Source organism: Salvelinus alpinus, chromosome 35 (genome assembly GCF_045679555.1).
Source record: "Salvelinus alpinus chromosome 35, SLU_Salpinus.1, whole genome shotgun sequence".
NCBI lineage: Eukaryota > Metazoa > Chordata > Actinopteri > Salmoniformes > Salmonidae > Salvelinus > Salvelinus alpinus.
In genome coordinates, this window is record NC_092120.1 from 1,652,113 (window position 1) to 1,679,485 (window position 27,373).

The 27,373-nt window shown below is 42.9% G+C and overlaps 2 protein-coding genes across 6 annotated transcripts; both read right to left on the minus strand.

Annotated features, from left to right (window-relative positions):
- Positions 1-4,138: 4,138 nt before the first annotated feature.
- On the minus strand, positions 4,139-10,666 carry LOC139563937 (zinc finger protein 3-like). Of its 3 annotated transcripts, none has more exons than XM_071382979.1 (5): positions 10,479-10,666; positions 9,196-9,361; positions 8,141-8,256; positions 7,823-7,966; positions 4,139-6,100 (listed from the first exon to the last, which is right to left on the minus strand). In XM_071382979.1, exons 2-5 carry the CDS (start codon positions 9,341-9,343, stop codon positions 5,267-5,269), a joined length of 1,242 nt encoding a protein of 413 aa, XP_071239080.1. In that variant the 5' UTR covers positions 9,344-9,361; positions 10,479-10,666; the 3' UTR covers positions 4,139-5,266. The 3 variants fall into 3 exon arrangements, with proteins under 3 accessions (XP_071239080.1, XP_071239082.1, XP_071239081.1); XM_071382981.1 differs by having other exon boundaries at positions 9,501-10,488; XM_071382980.1 differs by having other exon boundaries at positions 10,205-10,484.
- A 139-nt stretch (positions 10,667-10,805) lies between these two features.
- znf576.1 (zinc finger protein 576, tandem duplicate 1) lies at positions 10,806-20,754 on the minus strand. Of its 3 annotated transcripts, XM_071382978.1 has the most exons (8): positions 20,541-20,754; positions 19,685-19,814; positions 19,316-19,489; positions 18,519-19,037; positions 14,037-18,317; positions 13,751-13,937; positions 12,949-13,171; positions 10,806-12,704 (listed from the first exon to the last, which is right to left on the minus strand). In XM_071382978.1, the coding sequence occupies exons 2-8, from the start codon at positions 19,794-19,796 to the stop codon at positions 11,280-11,282; spliced, it is 6,921 nt and encodes a 2,306-aa protein (XP_071239079.1). In that variant the 5' UTR covers positions 19,797-19,814; positions 20,541-20,754; the 3' UTR covers positions 10,806-11,279. The 3 variants fall into 3 exon arrangements, with proteins under 3 accessions (XP_071239079.1, XP_071239077.1, XP_071239078.1); XM_071382976.1 differs by having other exon boundaries at positions 19,316-19,814; XM_071382977.1 differs by having other exon boundaries at positions 19,316-19,824.
- Between the last annotated feature and the right edge of the window lie 6,619 nt (positions 20,755-27,373).

Sequence of the window (27,373 nt, forward strand, 5' to 3'; positions counted from 1 at the left end):
AGAAAAAGAATTCCAGAAAATCACATTGTAGAATTTTTAATGAATTTATTTGCAAATTATGGTGGAAAATAAGTATTTGGTCACCTACAAACAAGCAAGATTTCTTCTTTAAGAGGCTCCTCTGTCCTCCACTCGTTACCTGTATTAATGGCACCTGTTTGAACTTGTTATCAGTATAAAAGACACCTGTCCACAACCTCAAACAGTCACACTCCAAACTCCACTATGGCCAAGACCAAAGAGCTGTCAAAGGACACCAGAAACAAAATTGTAGACCTGCACCAGGCTGGGAAGACTGAATCTGCAATAGGTAAGCAGCTTGGTTTGATGAAATCAACTGTGGGAGCAATTATTAGGAAATGGAAGACATACAAGACCACTGATAATCTCCCTCGATCTGGGGCTCCACGCAAGATCTCACCCCGTGGGGTCAAAATGATCACAAGAACGGTGAGCAAAAATCCCAGAACCACACGGGGGGGACCTAGTGAATGACCTGCAGAGAGCTGGGACCAAAGTAACAAAGCCTACCATCAGTAACACACTCCCCTGCCAGGGACTCAAATCCTGCAGTGCCAGACGTGTCCCCCTGCTTAAGCCAGTACATGTCCAGGCCCATCTGAAGTTTGCTAGAGAGCATTTGGATGATCCAGAAGAAGATTGGGAGAATGTCATATGGTCAGATGAAACCAAAATATAACTTTTTGGTAAAAACTCAACTCGTCGTGTTTGGAGGACAAAGAATGCTGAGTTGCATCCAAAGAACACCATACCTACTGTGAAGCATGGGGGTGGAAACATCATGCTTTGAGGCTGTTTTTCTGCAAAGGGACCAGGACGACTGGTCCGTGTAAAGGAAAGAATGAATGGGGCCATGCATCGTGAGATTTTGAGTGAAAACCTCCTTCCATCAGCAAGGGCATTGAAGATGAAACGTGGCTGGGTCTTTCAGCATGACAATGATACCAAACACACCGCCCGGGCAACGAAGGAGTGGCTTCGTAAGAAGCATTTCAAGGTCCTGGAGTGGCCTAGCCAGTCTCCAGATCTCAACCCCATAGAAAATCTTTGGAGGGAGTTGAAAGTCCGTGTTGCCCAGCAACAGCCCCAAAACATCACTGCTCTCGAGGAGATCTGCATGGAGGAATGGGCCAAAATACCAGCAACAGTGTGTGAAAACCTTGTGAAGACTTACAGAAAACGTTTGACCTCTGTCATTGCCAACAAAGGGTATATAACAAAGTATTGAGATAAACTTTTGTTATTGACCAAATACTTATTTTCCACCATAATTTGCAAATAAATTCATTAAAAATCCTACAATGTGATTTTCTGGATTTTTTTTCTCATTTTGTCTGTCATAGTTGAAGTGTACCTATGATAGAAATTACAGGCCTCTCTCATCTTTTTAAGTGGGAGAACTTGCTCAATTGGTGGCTGACTAAAAACTTTTTTGCCCAACTGTATATACACTGCTCAAAAAAATAAAGGGAACACTAAAATAACACATCCTAGATCTGAATGAAATATTCTTATTAAATACTTTTTTCTTTACATAGTTGAATGTGCTGACAACAAAATCACACAAAAATGATCAATGGAAATCAAATTTAGCAACCCATGGAGGTCTGGATTTGGAGTCACACTCATAATTAAAGTGGAAAACCACACTACAGGCTGATCCAACTTTGATGTAATGTCCTTAAAACAAGTCAAAATGAGGCTCAGTAGTGTGTGTGGCCTCCACGTGCCTGTATGACCTCCCTACAACGCCTGGGCATGCTCCTGATGAGGTGGCGGATGGTCTCCTGAGGGATCTCCTCCCAGACCTGGACTAAAGCATCCGCCAACTCCTGGACAGTCTGTGGTGCAACGTGGCGTTGGAGCGAGACATGATGTCCCAGATGTGCTCAATTGGATTCAGGTCTGGGGAACGGGCGGGCCAGTCCATAGCATCAATGCCTTCCTCTTGCAGGAACTGCTGACACACTCCAGCCACATGAGGTCTAGCATTGTCTTGCATTAGGAGGAACCCAGGGCCAACCGCACCAGCATATGGTCTCACAAGGGGTCTGAGGATCTCATCTCGGTACCTAATGGCAGTCAGGCTACCTCTGGCGAGCACATGGAGGGCTGTGCGGCCCCACAAAGAAATGCCACCCCACACCATGACTGACCCACCGCCAAACCGGTCATGCTGGAGGATGTTGCAGGCAGCAAAACGTTCTCCACGGCGTCTCCAGACTCTGTCACGTGCTCAGTGTGAACCTGCTTTCATTTGTGAAGAGCACAGGGCGCCAGTGGCGAATTTGCCAATCTTGGTGTTCTCTGGCAAATGCCAAACGTCTAGCATTGTCTTGCATTAGGAGGAACCCAGGGCCAACCGCACCAGCATATGGTCTCACAAGGGGTCTGAGGATCTCATCTCGGTACCTAATGGCAGTCAGGCTACTAGTGTGAACCTGCTTTCATTTGTGAAGAGCACAGGGCGCCAGTGGCGAATTTGCCAATCTTGGTGTTCTCTGGCAAATGCCAAACGTCCTGCACGGTGTTGGGCTGTAAGCACAACCCCCACCTGTGGACGTCGGGCCCTCATACCACCCTCATGGAGTCTGTTTCTGACCGTTTGAGCAGACACATGCACATTTGTGGCCTGCTGGAGGTCATTTTGCAGGGCTCTGGCAGTGCTCCTCCTGCTCCTCCTTGCACAAAGGCGGAGGTAGCGGTCCTGTTGCTGGGTTGTTGCCCTCCTACGGCCTCCTCCACGTCTCCTGATGTACTGGCCTGTCTCCTGGTAGCGCCTCCATGCTCTGGACACTACGCTGACAGACACAGCAAACCTTCTTGCCACAGCTCGCATTGATGTGCCATCCTGGATGAGCTGCACTACCTGAGCCACTTGTATGGGTTGTAGACTCCGTCTCATGCTACCACTAGAGTGAAAGCACCGCCAGCATTCAAAAGTGACCAAAACATCAGCCAGGAAGCATAGGAACTGAGAAGTGGTCTGTGGTCACCACCTGCAGAACCACTCCTTTATTGGGCGTGTCTTGCTAATTGCCTCTAATTTCCACCTGTTGTCTATTCCATTTGCACAACAGCATGTGAAATTTATTGTCAATCAGTGTTGCTTCCTAAGTGGACAGTTTGATTTCACAGAAGTGTGATTGACTTGGAGTTACATTGTGTTGTTTAAGTGTTCCCTTTATTTTTTTGAGCAGTGTATATGACAAGGACATCAAATCAGCAAAATCAAATTATGGAAAAATTGCCTCAAAATCCACAGTGCATAAGGCTCATAGTGGTCATTCATAAAATTATGTGCAAGTCCCTGGCATAAAAGGAAGACAGAGGAGAGCTGTGCAATAAAGATGCAAAATACCTGTAAGATCAAACCCAGGTCTCTGTTTTTTGGTGGCATCTCTAAATGTATCCACCCTTAGGTCGAATATGGTATTGATGCTGGGTGATTGAGAGCGCATGAAACGGGGGACCAAATTAATCAAGTGAGAGCAACTAGATAAGAAAGTTCAGTAAATTATAAGTTTACATTTTTAATAGCTATATAATAAGCAGTGGTTCCAATATAATAAAGACAGTAACTATGTGTGTAGGAAACTGTTTTACAAATCAGCAAGCTCACAAGATACTTTAAGCTTAGATTTGTTTTAATACAAAAAAAGCATAGGCCAAAACTCAAAGGTAAGTCATTTTATTTTAAAAACGCAAAACTTCTTTTAAACAGCAGAGGGTAAAATAAACTAAATTATGTTCATCTTGCTATCAGTACAGGGTATCTGTTGTAGTCCTAATGACTCCTTGGGCAATGGCTAAAACCCTATATTTCATTTATCTATCATACTCTACAAATAGCCTGTCCATTTATTCAATTACCTGCGCTAGGTGAGGGATTACCTTTGGGATTGTCCACAGAAAGATTGGCCTCCCATTGGTTTACCTATGGTCAGTGATTTTTTGGGGGCCTACTTACTACCTTTTAGAATGTTTTAATTCGGAATTTAATTGATAATCTGTATGTAGTTACAGCTGCTGGGCAATAGCAGGTGACATCACAAGGCACAATTAATAAAAATTCGGGGCAAGGAAGGACACATTGAAAGGCAAACAGACAAATGTGTCATTCTGTAGCAGCCCTTGGGGCACCTTTATTACATATTGGCAGAGTGTCCAGGCATGTTACATGGGGAGAATAATGAAAACAAGAACACGTCCATTCAGGCCTCTGGTCATTTCGTCATCATGCCAAACTTTAAGCAAATCATTTATGGAAAGTTCATTGGAATATCTATGACATTTAAATTAAGTATAACAAATCAAAAATACAGGTGACAAGGTGTAGCTGGTGGCTGGATTATCTTAATTTGAGTCTGACTATGTCTTCATTACAACCATGGTTTAGGATGGCATGTTAAAATCCATGCATGACATCAAAGAAGAACCATTGGGCCTAAACCAAACTAACTTAAGAGGATAAATACATTGATATTTTTTTATACCCTGCGCATTTAATAGCAGTATAATTAAGAAGTTAATCATAATAGAAACAGTTTGTCATTACAATGCACAAGAAACCGTATATAAATAGATGCAATTTCTAAGAGACATTATGTAACTCCCAAACATTCCAATCCATGTTCACTTATCACAAGAAGCTCTTTCAAAAAGTAAATATCCCCAACAGGTTTTATAAAATGCACGGTAGCTGCATTTCATCTGCTACTACAGAACACATACTTAGCAATATAAAAATCATAAAACAAGAAAAGCGCCATTAGTCAGACAGCATGAAAAGCATTTTACTCTAAAAATAATGTAAAAACAGTAACTCCATTATCATGATAATCATTTAAAGATATTAATCAAAGGGAACAAACATGATGCCCAAAACTAATTATTGTTGTTTATGTCCAGATAAGACACAGGTGTATAACAGATGGATTTAACAACAGCTTACATCTTTTGATTAGTAAGTCAGTCACTCCAAGTGTGATATGTGCCGTGACCATCCTAACAATCCAAAAATGACAAACGTTGAACAATCAGTGGGACGCCTTAGCTCACCTGTTAAAAATCCTGCAGGAAATTCCTCACATTCTAAAAACACTTCAAACTTAGGATCTAAATTTCACACCCAACCTCAAACCAACAAAAACCCTTGACCAAATTCGCTTTTTTTTTTATCCCCGATTCTTCGTCCCCCCCTCCCCAATCACTTTACAGAAAATCCCCCCTTCCCCATTCTGAATTATCTCTTGCTGCGGCCTGCTGCCTCTTGCTTCTCCTCCTCCTCCTCTGGGTGGCTGCTCTGCTGGTGGCCCTTCAGGTTGCTCTCTCGGCCAAAGCTCTTGCCACAGGTAAGGCAGGCATAACGCCCCTTGATGTGTGCCCGGTTCTTGTGGGCTTCTAGCTGCTCGGGACGGGCAAAGCTCTCCTCACACTCCCCGCAGGGGTGGGCCTTACGTGGGATGTGCTTTTCCTTCTTGTGGGTGCGGAGCTGGGCCAGGGCAGGGAACGTGAGCTCACACTCAGGGCAGGGGTGCTGCTTGGGCGGAGCGGGAGCCGCTTTGAGTTTCTTCTCCTCTGCTGGGGCTTCACTGTCGTCTTCTCTGGCCTCCTCGCCTACTGCTGCTTTAGGACGGCCCCTCCTGCCACCCCCTGCTGCTGCTGCTTTCCCCTTGGTCTCAGCCAGAGCTGCTGCAGCCTCCTCTGCATTGTTTCCAGTCTCCGCCTCCTCTGTGCCCTCTTCCTTCTTCTTTCTCTTCTTCCCTCCGACCGTTGCGTCCTCTGCTTTAAAGGGCCGTCCGCGCTTCTTGGCGGGTGAGGCGCTGCCGTTGCAGTGCTGGTCACCGGCGTGGTTCTCCTGGTGCATTATTAGCTCAGACTCTGTCTCGAAGCCCCGGTTGCACTTCCCACAGCGGTGGGTCTTGGTAGGGTCATCTGGCTCTTCCACCTCTGCCTCTGGACGGGGGTGCTGGGCCAGGCGGTGGGTACGAAGGAAGGCAGGACTGCGGAAGGTCTCACTGCAGTCCTTACACACAAATTGCCTCTCTGGACAGACCTGTCTCCTGTGGGTCGTCAGCTGAGGGGGGCAGAGTGAACAGACACGTGAGTCACGGCTGAGGGAAAAGTCCAGTGATTGACATTAACACCATGGGCCAAAAAGGTGACTGAAAACTGTGTTGCAAGGAACCACTTCACAAAATAAAATGTATTATCATCACTGGTATTGACAATAGAAGGCTGCTGGTCTCTGACCCCATGTACTACATCTTCTCCTAGTGGCCTTGAGCAAGGCACATAACCCCCACAAAGTAAAATACTGCACTGATATAAAAGGCTACTGTATAAAATATGGTCCGCCAACCCTCCATCTGGAGAGCTACTGGGTGTGCAGGCTTTTGATCCAACCCTGGTCAAACACACCAGTCAAGGTCCTGTTGAGCAGCTGATGTTTTACAATGTGGTGTGTTCGAACAGGGCTGGAGCAAAAGCCTGCACTATCAGGTAGCTCTCCAGGAGGATAGTTGGCCACCCTGCAACATTACAATTACAACCAAATACTTTTTGTTATCTTCATAAAATAATTCCCTCACTCAATGTACCAGGGATCAAATCGCGGGAGAGGAGGGAGAAGTAGCTAAATAAGATGTTTAACTATTTAAGGTTAAAATATTCAGTGTTCTGGGGAGATGTTGACAGCATAGGAGTTACTCGTCAATTAGGCTATTCTAAAAACATATATATATTTTTTTTTACACTGTCAGTATTTCATGGCCAGTATTGAATAAAGGAGAATCCATTCCAATTTTGAGCTCGAGAGACAGTATTACAACCGGAGTAGGCAGCATTGGTTTCATCCACTGCGCACCCGTATCAACTGAACTGTTGGCCATTTGCAGTTATACAAGAATGGCAGTGAAAAGTTATTTTAGGACATCAAACATTAATACATGCTAATAGCTAAATAGTTAGCTAGTGAGAACCAGCCAAACTACACAATGTTTTGAATTGGCAATTAGTTAGTCTGTTGTATGTCACTATTTTACCTGCTGCACAAATGTCTCTCTCTACGGTAACAGCCCACTGACACACACACAGGCGATGTACGCACCATGAATTTTCCAGGATTTTCATTGTTGACCAAAATTTAGCTATAACTGGGCAAATAACTCACTAACAATCAACAAATGTGCACTTTGAGCTAAAAAACGCATCTCGCAACTACATGATTGAAAGACCCCTCATATCCGTCAACACAGGACTGCAATAATTATACTCCGATTCACTCTGCATAGATTGGGAGGACAGTGACCACCACATCACATCCGGAGGACACTTTTATCCAAGTCTGATCAGAGTACTCTAACTGTTTGACAGTGATTTTTTTACTTGTCCATTTGAACAATTTAAATCTATAATCTGCTTGCTTGAAGAAAAAAATATTGCCCTGGGCAAGCTACAATGTAGCCTGGGTGGCAGGTAGCCTAGCGGTTAGAGTGTTGGGCCAGTAAGTAAAAGGTTGCCGAATCAAATACCCAAGCAGACAAGGTGAAAACTGTCAATATGTCCTTGAGCAAGGCACTTAACCCTTATTTTCTCCAGGGGCTCCGTACTATGGCTGACCCTGTAAAACAACACATTTCACTGCACCTATCCGATGTATCTGACAATAAAACACCTTTATTTATTTATTATGACGAGACCTTGAGTCTGACACTTTGCTAGTTCATTTCAAGCTATTCAAGCAGTGTTACACTAAACATATATTGGTTCAGAACCTGTGTCACTGTTCTGCACTCACCTCAGAGAAGGTGCGGAAGCTCTCCTGGCAGTGGGGACACTTGAAGGGCTTGTCCTCCTTGTTGTGTGAGCCCTGGTGCTGGGTCAGCTCCTCCGAGGACGGAAAGGTACGGTCACACACATAGCAGGTGAACAGAGTATCTCCCTGGGAAGAAAATACAGACAATTTATGAACGCGTTTGCTAAATGGGTGGGGGGGGGGCAAATTCCCAAGGGTCTAGTCTGGAAATAAGTATTTGTTTAAGGTAAAACAGGGCTTCCGTAGGTAATACCTTCCAGAAAGTGTTTTGATTGTTAGGCAGGTTGTGTAGTAGCATACCTGCTGGAGCTGCTGCTTGTACTCCTCACGATGGCTCTTCTTCATGTGCCTCTCCTTGGCTTTGGAGTTACAGAAGGTGATGAAGCACTGGAAACACTGCAGGTTCTCATGCTGGTCTGTGAGAAGAGAGGGTCAGCGATATGACAACTGAAAATGCATTGCCTTCCCTACCTACCAGATTGATTTCATTCAAACCAAAGAAAATCTGTATTTGTCTGTGGCTGTCATTACATTTTGTCAGACAGTGATTGTCAAGCAAATAACTGAAGGTCTCAGTAATTAACAAACACATTTAGCATCTCCTGTCTTCTAAGCCAACAAGCCACTGATGTAGATGTTCCAAAGATCTGCAGGAAAATAAAAAAGTCCAGCCAATCCATGTAATATCATAAAACCACATGTCATCTAGGCACTTAAGTAGCAAACAGAGGATGCTTTTCCCGTGGTTCATTTTCATGGCCATATTCCTGTTGCAAAGCAATGTGCTAAATATTAGAAAAGTTGAGAAATAAATATAGTAGGCCTAGCATATAGAAAGCTGATGGGATCCTCTTTTTAATAGAGACCATCACTGTTATCTCACGGAATTGCATAGCCTATAGAAATGTAAAGCAACATGAGCTCTCATGAAGAGTTTGATTAGATTTTCAATAACATTTGCATGGATGTCAGAGTGATAAGAGGGACAATAGAGTGCCGAGTACCATGCAGTTAGCAGGTTTGGTTGGCTACTAATGACCATCAGAGCTTGGAGAAGCCTAATTACCGTGACTAAACGGTCACATGGAATTTGACTGCAGTCATGACTCGTGACAGCCGGTAATACGGTCACCGTAACAGCCCTATCAACAGCCCTATCTGTGAGTCATTACAAAAACTTAAAACAGTAGAGTAACTGACACCCAATGTGTGCATGTTTTAAGGTCTTTGTATAATCTGTAATTTCTTGTACCCCATAAGATATGTTATCATTGTCTGTTTGCATACTTTTTGTAAGTATACTGACTATTCTGCAATAAAAATTAACTAAAAATAAACTGCCCCACCCAACTCACATGGTTGAATGGTGGGTGGAGGTGGTGCCTTGAAGGAGGCAATGGGTTTGTAGTGTTCTGCTGGTTTCTCAGTGGTCAGTTCTGCAGGGGGATCTGGTGGCCCCTTCCCCATCACTATTTCCTCTATATTCAGTATATCTGAGTCCATCGTGGGAGACTGGATGTCCTGAAAAGTTTAAACATAAAGATGGTAGAGTTGCCAAGCAGTGATGTAAATGAATATGTAATGTAGCCAAATGGGCTTTAATATAGCTAATAATAGTTATCCTCACATTGCAAGCAAGATATGACAGACATTTACATACATTTTCAATAACTAAGTCTTGTGCACAGGCGTATCTCAATTAAATCCCCTTTATTTGGACTGAAAAGTAAAAGGATTCACTGACTTTATGGCTGGCCAGCTAACGTTAGCTGGCTAGCTAACTCGATGTTAGTTGCGAACTAAGTTTTTGACTAGTTAACTACATAGCCAGCTGTTAGCTAACGTTAATGAACTACAGCTAGCTAAGTGCCCGCAATGAATTAATTTGTTAGTTTTCAAAATTGCTTGCAATAACGTAAACATAAAACATGCACAGCTATCAAATAAAGGCGCTAACGTTAGCTGAAATATGCTCCCAAACCAACAAGGCCCTAAAGTTAGCTAGCGGTGATGATGCCCATATCAGCTAACGGTAGCTAGCTACCGCAAGTCAGTCATTAGAAGGATTGCGAGATTCCCCAGAAACAACTTGTAATTTTCACGAAGTGAAGCAACGGTTGTTATATTTTGGCTAGATGTATACAGTATGCCAATGACGATAGACATGTTACATTTATACTAAGTTAACTTAAGTTGTCTAAATATGACTTGGCGAAACTCCTGTTAGACAAACGTTAGCTAAAGGCTACACCGACACGCCTGATACCCAAACCGATATTTCCGTTAAGAATTTATTTTAAAAAATTGGTTAGGGGTTCGTTTTAGGTTCTTGCTAGACGGTTTAACAGTCAGCGGTGTATTTACCTTACTCTTCTACCTCAATGGTTTGCTGAGCTAACACCACCAAGTTCGAATAAAATAACCTGCTAGCTACATTAGCTGGCAGGCTAACAATTCAAACGGAAAAATAACAATTTAGCATATTACGGCCACGTTTAGTTCACGGAAACCAACTGCCCCACCATAACGATATGGTAAATATGTAGGCATATGTCTTAAACTATATTAGCTAATTAGCGAACTAACGTTACAGCTAAATATGAATTTTACACAAGCGAACAAGCCGTTAGCCACCTACCTCAAACCGCTTCCAGTACAGTGAAGTTAATGTGGAAATTGAATTGACCCTTGTCACGTGACAAGGGCAATATTTTGGGTCTTCAACAAAAAAAATCCATATTGAATGCGTCTCTGCTCTTTTAACCTAAAAACCAGAGCAAATGCATAGACACGTGTTTGTCTATGCTTTGGTGCGGTTGATTTGGTAAATCGAATTAATTTGCTGTTTGTAGCTAAAGACTAGATGAATAACTCCGGTGAATAATGTACTTTGAGACTAGCAGGTAGCAGCAGGCAGACCAATACAATTCACAGCAGGCAGACCAATACAATTCACAACCCAAACTGTTAGAAAACGTACATGTATTTGCTCCAACAGTATTAAATAACTCAATTATTCAATTTACAAAGAACGCCAAAAACACATGCAAAAGCTTATTGGCATGTAAACAACAAAACAAGGTAAAAAAAAAAAAACATCTTCAAATGTATTTTCACTTGGTTTCAGAGACATTGACTTTATGGTTATCATTAATTCTCTATTCACATTTTCTTTTGTAGGTAAATTCATACAACAAAAGCTATTGCATACATCAATATTACATTTACACAGTAGGCTAAAAAGGGACCACGTTCCTAATTTGCTGCACAGGACTGAAGCTGACACTGAAAAGAGAGAAGTACTCAAAGAACTATGGTGTAGGGGGAGAAGTATGAAATCAGAGCTTCTAAAATTAAAAAAAACATTTAAAAAAAGCTAAACATAGCATTGAATAAAACATGCACCACTTAAAAAAGAAAAACAGAAATCTTATCAGCTTCAAAAACTCCCTTGACTGTGGAAATTCAAGAAGCAGTTGTGATTACGAGAGATGCAGAGAAACACGCAACACTTGAGGCATCGTACTCGAGACATTCGCTCACAGCCTCCGAAGCGGCACCTGCCACCTTCTCCCTCCCCAAGCTGCTCCGGCCAGTGGCCCAAACCATCGTACCGCGTGGCCACGTCAGGGAGAGGACTATCCTGTAACAGGCCAGGATCTGGGGCTGTGCCCGGGGAGTGTAATTTCTGAGGAGGGGGGTGCGGAGGGGCTGCATCCTGGGTGTCTGAGCCACTGGAGAGGATCAAGGCCTTGGAGACCTCTAGCCTGAATGCCATGAGGTTCAGAGGCTCAGGCAGAGGAACATGATCCTGCCTGTACTGCATCCATGAGTTTACCAGAGCCAGATCTGTAAGGTACCACAGAACGGCCTGTGGCCAGCTAGATGGTGCTGAGGCTGAGAGTGGGGAATGGTAGAGATTCAGTAAGTCTCTATTGAGGCTGACTGCCTTTTGGGCCTTCTCGAAGCTGTCGATGAGAGATGCCATGTTCTGCTGGGCCTTCCCTACAGTAGAGAGGATGAAGCCGAGATGGTACCTGTGTAGCATCAGCCGCCCGTCAGAGCTAACAAACTCATCACCCATCTGTCCTTTGGCTCCTCCCACCTTGCCCGCACCGTGCACCCCAGACCCAAGGAGGTGCTCCAACATGGCAGGGGTAGAGAGCTCCTGCTTGCAGAGATACACCATCCCATCTCTGGGCACCATTTTCTCAACTGTGGCCTCTTTGTTGGAGAGATCCAGACTAAGGTTGAAATCTATGATCAGACCGTCAGATCTAACTAAGACAGTGCTGTGCAAGGAGGGCCGCTTGTTGTTGACCGCTCTACACGTCAAAGGGAGAGGGTATTGATCGACTCCATGGTCACCCTCTCTTCTCAGCATCAGGTATCCGGCCCGAACGTGGTCCATTAACGGTCTAACCCTCCAAAGGGGGTCAGTTTTCAAACTAAAACAGTCCTGGCTGGATGGTATGTCCCCACACCTCTGCCAAATGCTGTGAGGGATTGTGGATGTCTGGGTTGTGGATTTTGCAGACACAGACTTGGAGCTAAGAGCTTGTATTTGACTGTGGCCGCGTGTAAGTGTGTGGCCGCTGCCATCCAGTTCACCTCTAGTTGTGCCAACTGTAGGGTTAGCTGAGGTGTGTAAAGCTCTGAGTGGGTTGCGTGTAGGGTCTCCCTCCTTAGGCCTGTCTGGATTACCACTGTGTCCAGCTTCCTGGGTGTCCATGGGATCCCCTGCTGGCGCTGGAGATGCCAGTTGCAGTTTGCAGGAGAGTTGGGAAAAGCGGGAGGCAGACATGGTGTCAGCAACCAGAGGCACCCTGGTGAAGTCCTGCCAGTACAGCTTGAGACTGGGGAACTAGGAGAGGAGAAAGGGAGAACGATATTGAAGACAATGTTAGTTTATGCAGCATTAGAAAGTATGCGCATAAGAATGACTGTAGACATTCAAAAGTGCAGAGATTAGCATGAGTTTGACCCACTAGGCCTAACTACTTTGTTCTTTACATGTCCCATTCAATGTAGTAAGGATGACGATGCAATAAAACTAGACGCCATAGGAATAAGATTCAGGTTATACGCCAATACTTTCATTTACATACCTTCAATGTTCCCATGGCAATGTGGATTCCGACAAACTGGGCCACCTCTTTTGCTGTCACTGGGTTCGATAGATGGGACACTTTATTTGTGCACCCGGCAATCTCAGCCCAAGCGTCCCAACCAAAATACTTGGAGAAGTAATCAATGGGTTTCCTGTAGCCAGTCCCTGTCTGGGACCCTCCCATAGATCCTGAACGAGCCTGGCTTTCTGTGGTTGGCAAGCTGAGAGATGACAACAATTTACATCAAAACTGACAACATGACATGTCCTTAAGGATACATACAGTACATTTTTATTTTTATTTTTTATTTTTTATTTATTTAACCTTTATTTAACCAGGTAGGCAAATTGAGAACACGTTCTCATTTACAATTGCGACCTGGCCAAGATAAAGCAAAGCAGTTCGACACATACAACAACACATAGTTACACATGGAGTAAAACAAACATATAGTCAATAATACAGTGAAAAAAAATAAGTCTATATACAATGTGAGCAAGTGAGGTGAGATAAGGGAGGTGAAGGCAAACAAATATATGTATAAATAAATAAAAATATAAAAGGCCATGGAGGCGAAGTGAGTACAACACAGCAAGTAAAATAAAAACTAAAAAAACACTGGAATGGTTGGTTTGCAGTGGAAGAAAGTGCAAAGTAGAGACAGAAATAATGGGGTGCAAAGGAGCAAAATAAATTAATAAAACTACATGAACTAAACTTCTACATGACAAAGTAGAAACATTAAAATTAAATTGTACAGTGTATTCATGATGAGTAAAAGGCAAATTACAATACTTACTTGTATGGTATATAATTTGAATGCAGCGAGGCATGGCTTTGGCTGTCATGGTAACATGCCATAACTACAGCCTCAGGGTCAGGCTGCGGGTCAGAACATTCAACAACCTCCGACTCCACTTCGTCAGAATTCTGAAGTAGGAAATCAACAAGCTCCTCAGTGTCTTGCTGCTCAAAGTCCAGCTCACCTGGAAAAAAGAAACAGCACTTAGATAGATACATCCATCTTCACTATTGCTTATGAAAATATACATTGCTACAACACATGACTCATGTTGAGATATTACCTTCTCCATACTCATTAATCTCAGATCCAAACTTTGCTGTGCTCCTGTTCACCTCATACTCCTCTACTGCAGGGTTGGTAGTGGATAGAGTCTCCACTGGATGGTTGAGTATGGCCTCTCCAGGCTCCACCAGCGCTGGTACCCCCTGCTCACTTTGAGATGGCTCCTCCAGAAGCTCCCTCTCCTCCTTCACTGGGTAGAATATGCACTGCCTGGTACTGCTGTGCTCCACATTCAATTGGGATTGACCTTGACTAACCTGGGGGTCATTCAAAACCAGGTTGTTTTCCTGCTTCACCAGATACATCCTGACCCCCCTCTGCTCCACTGTGTGTCTGGCATGAGAGTTGTGTGGCACAGGAACCAAATCAGAGTTGTTCTCCTCCACCTTGACCTCCTGACCTCTCAAGTCTGCCATGAGCACCACTCCATTCTCCCCCACTGCTGCCTCTCTCTGCCTTGAGGTGAGGAACCTCTCCAGTATGATGCCTGGGGATTGGCCAGTGTCTCTGTCGTCCTGGTCCCCTGCTACTCCCTTCATCACCATCCCATCTTCGGTCTTCAACACCTCCACTACACTGGTGGTGACTGACTCTAGCTCAAACACTACCTGGTCCTCAGGGTCCTCCTCAAGCGGTGAGATGAAGGATCCAGATGGACATGGAGCTGTTAGCATGTTTTGCACAGAGATAGATCTGATCTCGGTCTGTAAACTGATGGGAGATGACTGACCAGGATGGAGAGTAGTGACGTCTGCTTCATCCTTGATTTCAGTATCATTATTGAGTGAATACAGCTGGTAGACTACCTGACATTCATCAATTTCTTTCTCTGGTTCCATTTCTCTCATGCCCTCTCCTCCTAGACCCTTCCTTGTGGCTGAACCCCTCCTCCCACGTCCAACTCCTCTTCTCCTGCCTCTGGTGTAATTCTTTCTTCCCACTCCCCTCTTTTCCACTTCTCTCCTCTGCACCATAATCTCCTCCTCTTCTTGCTTGATCTCCAGCGGGTCAGAGGGGCAGGATTCGGTCTGTACATTTTGTGTTGTTACAGTTCTATTCACATTTCCAATCTGAGCTTTTGCAGGTAGTGCATGAGTGCGGTTGTTTTCATGAAGGCTGGATCCCTCATTTGGTGAACTGTCTTCATGAGGTGAGCTCTGGTGTTCCCCCTCATTTTGGTCCCCATCCCCAACAGTGACCAAATCCACCTCAAGTAGTAACTCCTTTTTAATTTCATCCTCAATAGGCCCTAGGTGCTCAAATCCAGAAACAGTAGGTATGAGAGCATCAGCAGTTTCATTCATATTGCCCTGACTCTCGGACTTAGTGTCCTCCGTTTGGTGACAACTGTGAAGGGGGGCTATGGGAGTGAGGTGAGGAGGCGAAAGACTCTCGAACAGAAGGGGTTGGACCTTGTCAGATTTGGCCAGATAAGGGAATTGAACTTGTGGAGGGGTGCAAGATTGATTTGAATTTGGGGCCATATGAGAAAATGATTCCATCCCCTCTGCAGTTTTATCCATGTTCTTCTCCCTTTCCTTCTGTCCACCTTCAACAAGCGCAGCAGCCAGAGGCAGAGAGGGGGAAGGGTTTAGGGCTGGGAAAGAGACTCGCTCCCCTCTTTCTCCCAACCCTATCTCTCTCATCTCCACCTCCATATCCCAGTCAGATGCTACCTGCATTCCAAACGTGTTTTGACGCAATGAATTTTCAATGACCTCTTCAGTCACATTTAGTGGAGGCTGGCCTAGATCTGACCTAGAAACGCCCTCAAAGATGTTGCCGTTAGTGTAGGTGAGACCAGGGCTCTCCACTGCATGCAGGGCTGCCTTGTGCTCCTGGAGGGACGAGACGTCAGAGAACCTCTCACCACAGTCCTTACATTCAAGGGCTCGCCGGGAATGAGAGCCACTGATGATCCCCTCTGTCTCCACTTTTTGGCCCTTACGTTTCCTGCTGGTCTTTGGCTTGGTCGGAGATGTGTCAGAAGAATGAGACGTAGTCTTTAAAGGAGCCAACACAGAGAGTGCTGTGTGGTTCTTTTTGGGTCTCCCTACTTTTCTTCCCCCTCCAGCAGCTAGCATTTTTAGTTGTTTGCTTTTTGGCCCTTTCTTCTTATGGATGGGATGGGTGTCTTGGTGGAGATCTGTTTGACCTTGGGGGGCTTTTGAGGCATCTAATTTGTAAACTTTCAATTGGGGCTGTTTGTGACCCTTCAGTAGGAGTAGGGACTGTTGCTTTATTTCAGGGTCGGGCATATCTTCTGATATTGGGCTTGTTTCCACATTAGGTTTCTTTTTCTTTCTCCCCGTTTTTGACAGCTTTTGCCCCTTTGTTTTCTTAGACTGGTCCTCCTGCTGTATCTTCTCCTGCTTTTTCTTTTTTGGCTTGGGTGGAGTGATCACCTCTTGCTCGCTAATCGGTTCAGCTCTAATCTGCTCAAAAGTCTCACTAATTACATAGTTTTGCTTTTTTACTTTCTTCTTCCTCGGCTTCACTTGCTGAACCGGCTCGTCTACCTGCAAGACTTGCTGCACATGTGGGTCACACAATATAGTTGGGGATTTGATTTTTGACTTGGAAATATAGTTTTTCTTCTTGACCTTTTTTTCTTTACCAACCTTTAAGAACAATTTCTTTTCAGGTAGAGTTGTGAGAGACATTTGGTTCATATCCTGAATCGGGTCTCCTTTCTGAAGCAGCTTAGATGGTTGTGGAAGCTTCTTCTGGTTTTTAAGCTTTTCTTTCTCTTTAGGACCAAACTTCACAACAAGATGAGCTTTCGTTGCTCTTGGTCGTTTGGCAGGCTCCCCTTCCAACTCAACCGTCTGCGGTTGCATATTTCCTTGCATTATAGAGTTCTTCGGCTGCTTCCTCTTCCTCACTTTTACAAATTCTTGTACTGACATCAAATGCACAGGCAGTTGTGAACTCTGTGGCGCCTTCTTTGTCTCTGACGGCGGAGGGAATATTTCTGACGTCTGAGTGCGAGGCATCTCTCTGCTGTTTAGTGCTTTGTTAGAAGCAGACTTATCTATCAGTGTCTGCAACTGCTCTTGTGCCGTCTGTTTCTTTCCTTCATAAGGCTTTTCCAAAATGTGCTGCTGCTCATTCTCTGTGTTTTCTAGAAGAGGTTTCTCAACTGATCTTCGCTGTCCTATTCCTGTCTGTTGTGTCTGTCCAATACTGGAATAGATCTGATCCAACTGTAATGTTTCCATCTGTGTGGCTGTTTCTCCTACCTGGGTTGTTTGTCCAGGAGGAGTTTGTGCAAACTTAACTGTTGGTACCAATGAGGAAGTGGAGAGTTCTTCCTGCTGATCAGTTTTAAATGGCGTCAGCTTTAACTCAACTGTTGGTATGAGCGACGGGACAGAGATATTTCCCTCCTGAACCCTTTGATTCTGTCCAGAAGTCCGTTCAAATAGAAATGTTGGTAGCGAGGAAGCAGACATAAGTCCTTGTTGATCGGTTTGAGTCTGTTCCAATTCCAGAGTTGGTATCAGTGAGGGAGTGACTTCGAACACAACCGTTTGACTTTGTTCAGTTGTTTTCCCGAGCTCAACTGTTTCACTGTGACAGAACACCTGTTCCACTGATACAGTCTGAATCATAGTGTTCTCTTCTTCAACTGTCTGACCAGTCTGTCCAAGTAACTGCTGAGGAATCATCTCTCCTTCATGTGTTTGTGTTAATCCAGCATGCTCAGCGTATGTAACTTCCTGTGTGTGTGACAGTAATGGGGTCTCCATTTGTCCATCTGATATTACAGGTTCCAATGTAATAATTGGTTCCAGCGATTCACATTGTGGCTTTGCCTGTTCCAGTCCCATTGACTTAGTCTCTCCACCCCCAATCTTTTTCAGCTCTATAAACTGTGGTTGAGTAAAACGGAATTGCAAATGCTCTCTCTTTCCCTGTAGCCGCTGTAGCTCCAAAGGTTGACCGTGTGGCGGCACCTGTCCCAGTATCACCACCTGGTTCACTTTGCGCACGTTCCCCAAAGACTCTATTAGTTTCCGGATTTGTTCAGTGTCTATGTTGTCCACCTGCTGGAAGGGCCCAAGGGGTTCCATGTGGAGAAAGGTTGGCTGGCCCATAGGAACCTGGGTTATGATAGGCTGACCTGGCTTCACCTGTTGGCCAGCTAGTGTGGTGCTGCTGCTGCTGGATGCTGTAACACACAGGTTGTGCTTGTGTTTCATGTGATGCAGCCGTGTCTTGGCAGTCTTGAAGGTTGCCTTGCACACAGAGCAGGAAAATTTTCCCACTGCAGTGCCTAGATACAAAGAATAAAGATGAAAGTTTACATCTTGGTGTAAAAGGTTTGGTTCCGCATAGAATCACTAGCTTAATCACTGTATAGTGTATATCACTAGCTTTATCACTATATAGTGTATATCACTAGCATTTCACTGCACATCCCAGTATAGCACAGTAGTTGTATAACATGACAATAAACATGTTTTTCAGTACTCACCACTATTCTTCTTTAGCTGTGCCTTGGTCGGTGGTGTGATCCCTCCAACTTCTCCTTTCATTCCTTCCGGCGAATGCGCTAGTGCGTGTTTCTGGAGGGCCTTGGACATGCTAAACCTCTTGCCACACTCCTTACACGCATAGGGCCTCTCCCCTGTGTGCGTGCGGCGGTGATACTTCAGTAAGGTGAGTGTCTTGCAGGGTTTTCCACAGTCTGAGCAGGTGTATCCGTACAGGCCGAAGTGAAGCTTCTTATGGAGGGTGAGCTCAGAGGAACGGCTGAAGGCCTCACCACAGATGGGGCACTTGAAGGGCGTCTTTTCCGTGTGTGCACGCTGATGAAGCATGAGGTCACTGGAGTTAGTGAATTGGCGGTCGCAGACGTAGCATGCAAACAGGGCATCCACCAGCATGCATTGCTCGTACTCTGCCGGGTGACTCTGCTTGAGGTGGCGCTCTTTGCTCTTGTGGTCGCTGAAGATGATGTGACACTCCAGGCACTGCAGAGAGATCTGGGAAGCTGGGGGAGGGAGAAGGGATTAGAGGACAGAACACTTGTATCCCAGCTTCAAATCTATATTAACACACAAAAGAGGTTACTATAAGAGCAAAAAAAATGAATGAACTGTAGTAATAGCTTACAACTGCTTATGAAATAACTACAAATAAATAGCCTAAAAACACTACAGGGGACATTATGAGATGTCTGCAATACTAAAGCCTTGAAAGATAAATACAAAAATGTATTACATGGTAACCAATCACGACAGACTACCAGAGATGAAGTTCAATACTCACATGTGAGAGGCGTCACCATTTTTGGTGGCCTAGACATGTCCATCTTGAGTGGCTCCATTCTGTTCTTCTTGGGGGGAATATTTTTTCTGTCACCAGCGGTCACGTCATTCACATGGGTCTCCTTCTGTGCACCCTCAGGTTGGCCCAGTTCCGACTCTTCAGGAGCAGCAGACTCTAGAGGAACAGCGGATAGTTCAAGAATTATCTCCGTAGAAGCAGTGGGGTCTGAGACACACTCCAAAGCCTCTTCTGTGACAGGTAGCAGTTCACTCATTGGTTGTTCTTCAGTTGCCACTGGTTGTAACCCTGTCTCCATTGGTTGTTCCTCAGTTTCCATGTATTGTTCATCAGTTTCCATGTATTGTTCACCTGTAAGTATTGGTTGTTCCTCAACTTCTACTGTTTGTTCAAGTGTCTCCACTGGCTGTGTCAAGCGCTCCATGACCGACTTGGTTCCTGCCACGACTGGAGGTTCAACCATGTCTGTAAAACGAATTCCCTGCAGAAGACTGACAAGTTCAACAACACACACACAACGTAAATCTGCATTAAGGTAAAACACAATGGTGTGGAAAACAGTGAAGCACACACTGCACACTAAAACACTGGCCAAAAGAGACGTTCAAATGTATTTATATATATTTTTTTTTTATGAAATAAAAAATACAAGACACCAAAACATTGTGTGCATGTAAAGCAACCGACTCTTTATTCTAAGAGAGTATACGCCCTTAAAGAGCCACCCCAAGCTAAGCCTATTGGGTCTGATTCCATGGGAATCATTACATGCTGCTGCCTTTATCGACAGCTGGCAGGCAAATGAACACACTATATTTGTATGACAAAGATGCTCTCAAAGAGGGGTGGGTAATAGGCTACAAGGATGGTATTTTACATTGCGCTAGAACGGAAAACCAACACCAACAAGCCTACAACCAGGGTACTTTACTGCTGCGCAAATGACGGGCCGACTAAACAAGCCAAATAATGATGAGGAACGTTTTTGCTCACTAACTGGTGTCCATCCATCATCTTTAATTGTTCGGATGTCTCGCTGCTAGGCTACTGGACAGCTCAGAAACGGCATTGATGAAAGGCATACAAATGGCCTATATTGCGTGGATTTAAAACATTTGCAACGCTCAGCACTACACACAAGCGGCCTTTGTATCACCGTATGACTGCCTATATGATCAAACCACTACGTGTAAATCTATAACGTTACCTATGTTGGTTTCTTTAGCCCAGACATCTCCGCGTCGTTTCTCGCTTCGCAAAAAGCCAACACAAACGAGCTGCAGAGATCATGGCGTCATACACCAACCAGGTTGCAGAATGGGACTTGTAGTTTTTCCTGAGATGCATTCATTCACTGCTTAGCCTTAAAGGCGCTGCATGGTAAATCTGCTGTTTGAGTTGGCCGTGCAACATTTACTGTGATATGGCCTCTGTATAAATTAGGGCATTCATGCCTCGCAGAGGTGTTGGCAAGGAAGTGAGTTTGTGTTTATACAGGACCTCCCGCCCTCACCTACCGTCAACCAATCATGTCAATGCGGAGCTATACCGAGCCCTCCATATTATTACATAATTTGAGAGTCGTACCACGATGCGGTAAAGAGCTCATTTTGGCCTCTGCGTGCCTCCAGAGGCCCCACGATTGCGTCACATCATCCATACCGCATCGTTATCTTTTTTCTCTCTTTTCTTTTTTTCGTAACAACAAATCAATACAGAAAGTACATGGGGAACACAAGTATATATGCATAATATACAATGGACAATTGGGCTAGGGGGTACAACATCACATTACACAAGGACCTTAAGGGACATACATACACTTATAATTCTAACAGCTTTTTTGTTAGTAGAGTATTTAATTGTCTTAAAATATAGTTCAATTTATTTTTGTAAGGTAATAAAATGTGGTGTTTTGTTTGTAAATTTACATTTGTGTATATGAAATTTGGCCAAAAGAATAATGAAATTAATTACATAAAACTGTTTCAACTTATTTCTATTGTATGTAAAGAATCCAAGCAGTACGTCTCTCCACAATAGTCTAAAATCTTCATAAATGTGTTCAATTATAAATCTACTGATGTCTTGCCACAGTTTCCTTACATGAATACAATGCCAAAAAAGATGCAACACCGTTTCTGGGTGGTCATTACAAAAGGAGCAATTTGAGTTGATGTTTTCCTTAAACTTCTTCATATAGTGGTTGGCAGGATAATATTTATGAACAATTTTAAAGTAAATTTTGTTTACAAGTAGGTATGTGTGTGGCAACATCCAAACTTTTCCCCAACAGATATTATCAATAAATCCGTTCCAATAAGGCATGACATAAGGTTCGTATCGCTCTGTTGAATGGACCAAAAGAGAAACAGATATTTCCTACTGATGAGTCAACAGGGTTAATGGAAGGTAGGCTCTGAGGGTCAGGTCTTGACACGTTCCTGAATAACAGAGCAACACCTCAGGGAATGGCATCTAAAACAATTGCAAAAATCTTTAGGTGTTACAGGGATCTTGTAAAGTGATAAGAATTCCTGATAACTAAGTAAAAAACCCTCTGCATTTACAAGTTGGCTCACCAATAGGATATTATCGGAACCAATATTCTAAAAACAAATAAGTATTTTTATACAATATATCCCGATTATTCCATATATAATACCTGTGTGGAGAAAAATTATGCTTATAAATGAAGGACCATGACAAGAAAACCTGCTGATGAAAAGCAGAGAGTTTCACTTGAACTTTGTCAATATTATAATTTCAAACCAACATGAACTTAAGGCCACCAAAAGTAGAGAAGACATGATGAGGAATACAATTCCACATAGAAGTGGGTCTTCCTAGGAATTGTTTTATCCAATTGATCTTAAAAGTATTATTTAAGGTAGTAAAGTCCAGAAAATTCAGCCCGCCATACTCATAAGTGTTCATTACACCTGTTTTCCTAATGTGATGGGTACGGTTTCTCCACAGAAAGTTGAAAAGCATCTGGTCTATCTCCTTGCTGATTTTACTGTCAAGATTTGAGAGCGCCATATGTTAGCCTAGAGATACCTTCAGCCTTGGTTATTAGGACTCTTCCTTTTAAAGATAAGTCCCTCTGTAGCCATTGATTTAGCTTATTCTGGGTGTTTTTAATAAGAGGGTTAACATTTAATAAGCCTCTAGACTTCTGATCCTTGGTAATGGTTATGCCTAAATATGTAAGTTCTTCTTTCACTGGAATACCATTATATGAAGGTGTCACACAATCTTTGACAGCCATGAGTTCACATTTATTAATGTTAAGATATAGACCAGATGCTTTGGAAAAGGATTGTATCACATTGATCAATATGGGAATTTGGTTAGCGTCTTTCAGAAAAAGTGAGGTATCGTCAGCCAGCTGGCTTATAATAATTTCTTTACAAGCTATGGAAATACCTTGTACAGGACTATTATTTAAAGAATTTGTAAGAAGTTGGGTGATTAATAAAAACAGATATGGAGAGATAGGACAACCTTGCCTAATTCCTCTCTTTAACTCAAATCTAGGTGAGGTGCCATGTTTCAGTTTGATAGAGCTGTTACCATTTGTATAGTCTTAATAGCCTTACAGAAAAAAAACTAAGCCAAATTTATCAAAGGAGTGGAAGAGGAACTGATGCTTTGCTGTGTCAAATGCTTTATAAAAATCTAAAAAATAATATGAAGCTATCCTCGGTTATTAGGTCTGAGTAGTCAAGTATGTCTAATACTAGTCTGATATTGTTAGAAATATGTCTGTTCCTCATAAAGCCAGACTGTGTTTCATCAATGATTGCATCCAGGACTTCTTTAATTAAGGCTAATATCTTACAGTCATTATTAAGAAGACAAATTGGACGCCAGTTATCAATGAGCACCACTTATTTTTTAGGCTTAGGTATCAGTGTTATTAACCCCTGAGTCATTGTAGGAAGAATAACATTGTTTTTAATACTGTCTTAAAAGACATTAAGTAGGAAGTTGTTCAGAAAATAATTTGTAAAATTCTCATGTACAGTTGATGTCGGAAGTTTACATAAACTTAGGTTGGAGTCATTAAAACTTGTTTTTCAACCACTCCACACATTTCTTGTTAACAAACTATAGTTTTGGCAAGAACATCTACTTTGTGCATGACACAAGTCATTTTTCCAACAATTGTTTACAGGCAGATTATTTCACTTATAATTCACTGTGTCACAATTCCAGTGGGTCAAAAGTTTACATACACTAAGTTGACTGTGCCTTTAAACAGCTTGGAAAATTCCAGAAAATGAGGTCATGGCTTTAGAAGCTTCTGATACGCTAATTACCATCATTTGAGTTAGTTGTAGCTGTGATAGGCTAATTGACATAATTTGAGTCAGTTGGAGGTGTACCTGTGGATGTATTTCAAGGCCTACCTTCAAACTCAGTGCCTCTTTGCTTGACATCATGGGAAAATCAAAAGAAATCAATCAAGACCTCAGAAAATAAATTGTAGACCTCCACAAGTCTGATTCATCCTTGGGAGCAATTTCCAAATGCCTGAAGGTACCACATTCATCTGTACAAACAATAGTATGCAAGTATAAACACCATGGACCCACGCAGCTGTCATACCGCTCAGGAAGGAGACGCGTTCTGTCTCCTAGAGACAAATCAGTCCCAGAACAACAGCAAAGGACCTTGTGAAGATGCTGGAGGAAACAGGTACAAAAGTATTTATATCCACAGTAAAAACGAGTCCTACATCGACATAACCTGAAAGGCCGCTCAGCAAGGAAGAAGCCACTGCACCATAACCGCCATAAAAAGCCAGACTACGGTTTGCAACTACACATGGGGACAAAGATCGTACTTTTTGAAGAAATGGCCTCTGGTCTGATTGAACTGAACTGTTTGGCACCAATGATCATTGTTATGTTTGGAGGAAAAAGGGGGAGGCATGCAAGCCGAAGAACACCATCCCAACCGTGAAGCACGGGGGTGGCAGCATCATGTTGTGGGTGGTGCTTTGCTGCAGGAGAAACTGGTGCACTTCACAAAATAGATGGCATCATGAGGGAGGAAAATTATGTGGATATATTGAGGCAACATCTCAAGACATCAGTCAGGAAGTTAAAGCTTGGTCGCAAGTGGGTCTTCCAAATGGACAATGACCCCAAGCATACTTCCAAAGTTGTGGCAAAATGGCTTAAGGACAACAAAGTCAAGGTATTGGAGTGGCCATCACAAAGCCCTGACCTCAAAACTATAGAAAATTTGTGGGCAGAACTGAAAAAGTCTGTGCGAGCAAGGAGGCCTACAAACCTGGCTCAGTTACACCAGCTCTGTCAGGAGGAATGGGCCAGAATTCACCGAACTTATTGTGGGAAGCTTGTGGAAGGCAACCCAAAACATTTGACCCAAGTTAAGCAATTTAAAGGCAAAGCTACCAAATACTACTTGAGTGTATTCAAACTTCTGACCCACTGGGAATGTGAAAGAAATAAAAGCTGAAATAAATCATTCTTTCTACTATTATTCTGACATTTCACATTCTTAAAATAAAGCGGTGATCCTAACTGACCTAAGACAGGGACTTTTTTTACTAGGATTAAAAGTCAGGAATTGTGAAAAACTGAGGTTAAATGTATTTGGCTAAGGTGTATGTGAACTTCCTACTTCAACTGTATTTCCATCAACACCTGGGGATTTGTTGTTCTTTAGATGTATGATAGACTCTATAATCTCTTCAATTTTGATGGGTTCATCACACTGCTCAGATTCTGTATCACTGATAGAGTGAACATTATTCAGTGAGTTAAAAAACATATCTGTGGATTCCTGACAGTACGTAGAACTATACAATTTCTTGTAAAAATTGCTACAGTATTTAGTGATTCATTTTTGGTAATCTGTAATAACACCATCAATGTTTAATTTATGGATAGTGTTATTTGTAGAGTGAAATTTCTCAAGTCTAAAGAAATAGGATGAAATTCTGTTCTCCCTCAAGCCATTTTTTCCTAGATCTAATAAAGGCTCCTTCTGCTTTTAATCTATATATATTATCCAGTTGATTTAATCTCTATATATTATCCAGTTGATTTAATCTATATATTATCTATTTTATTTAATCTATATATATTATCTAGTTTATTTTGTAACTCAATTAGTTCCATCTTCTCCTCCCCCGAGAGGCCGGCTGGGGACCTCTGAGAAAGGGAAGTTATCTTAATGATCACCTTTTCCTCCTCAGCTCTTCTGGTCTTAGCAAGATTACTACCATATTTTCTAAGGTATTTGGACACCTCAAATTTAAAGAGCTCCCAGTTCTTGCAATAAGTTTTTTCTTCACAAGCCCTTTCCCAAAAGTGTAAGAGCAGATCTTTAACCTCAAATGTAACTATATCATTATTTAATAACGAGCTATTTAGCTTCCAGTAGGATGCTCTACCAAGGTTAGTATCAGGGGTAAATATTTTGATATCAATGTAAATGGCCCTATGGTCTGTGAGGGGAGTAGTACAAATATTTGTAGTAACACACTCACTATCAATACATTTGGATATAAGCCAAAAATCTATTCTGGATTGTCTGGAACCTGTTTTGTTACTCCAAGTGAACGATCTGTCGGCCGGAAACCTCTCTCTCCATATATCAGTGAGATCAAACTTTTTCCATAAAAAGTATTAAACCAAAATTCTGACTGGTTGGCCTACCTGGGGGCCATCTATTAGATTAATTATCTATAGTAATGTTAAAGTCCCCTACTATCAATAATAACGAATTGGGATATTTAGATAACCAATGAAGTATATGTTTATCTATAGATTCAAGCAACTCATAATTTTCATGTTTGGTGTTGTACCCGTAGTAGTTTACAGTAATGAGCGTAATGTCCTTGTAACTGATCACAAGACAAATAAAACATTCCGAGTGTAGAATATTACCACTAAAGGTATTTTTCATTGTAGTGACGCCAGCGGAGCGTTCAGATCCATGGGAAAGCCAAATATCGTTGCCCCACTGTGACCTCCAAAAGTTGGCATGTGCAGAAATTGAGTGAGACTCTTGAAAAAAGCTAAAATCTGTTCAAAATTGTTTAGCAAATAAAAATAAGGCCTTGCGCTTGCATGGGTACCTCATCACCTTGCGCCTCCCAAATGTTGTAAGAATGCGTGGGGCTCCGTGAAGCGGTTCAGTGAAAATGTAATTTAATCAGAAGCCACTGCCAGATTTCTGGATTGGGCTGCGCTCAGAGTATCCTGCCTTGGCAAATTGCGCTGTTAAGACACTGATGCCCTTTGCAACCACGTACTTATGTGAAAGTGGATTCTCGGCCCTCACTAACATGAAAACTAAATACAGGCACAGACTGTGTGTGGGAAATGATTTAAGACTTAGACTCTCTCCAATACAACCCAACATTGCAGAGTAATGTGCATCCTTTCAAGCACACCCTTCTCATTAACCTGTTGTGAGATATTCACAATTTTCGATGCACAAGTAACGTTTTACATGTAAGATGGTTAAATAAAGAGCAAAATTATTGATTATTATTATATTATTATTTGTGCCCTGGTCCTATAAGAGCTCTTTGTCACTTCCCACGAGCCGGGTTGTGACAAAACTCCCAATCCTTGTTATGTTTAAGAAATGTATCGTATAGTGTGTGTATGGCAGGCTTACAATGATGGCAAAAAACAACATTTGAGAGTGCGCTGACCCTGGTGCTAGAGGGGGTACACAGCTGGAGGTTGAATGTTTGAAGGGGTACGGGGCTATAAAAAGTTTGGGAACCACTGCGGTAGAGCAATGGTCACCAACCGGTCGATCGCCATCGACTGGTTGATCACCAAACATTTCTGTACAAAAACAACAATAAAGCCTTGTGTTCCCATCCAAGCACCGGGAAGTACACCTAGAACTTGCAGGTCCAGAGAGCAAATCAAGTGCACCTATAGACCTACCGCTGGCCAATCAGATAGCTCAGATCGCCATGTCTAAAAAGAAGCCTTGAATGCACAGCAAAGTTGATACTGTGAGATTTCAAAACGTTTA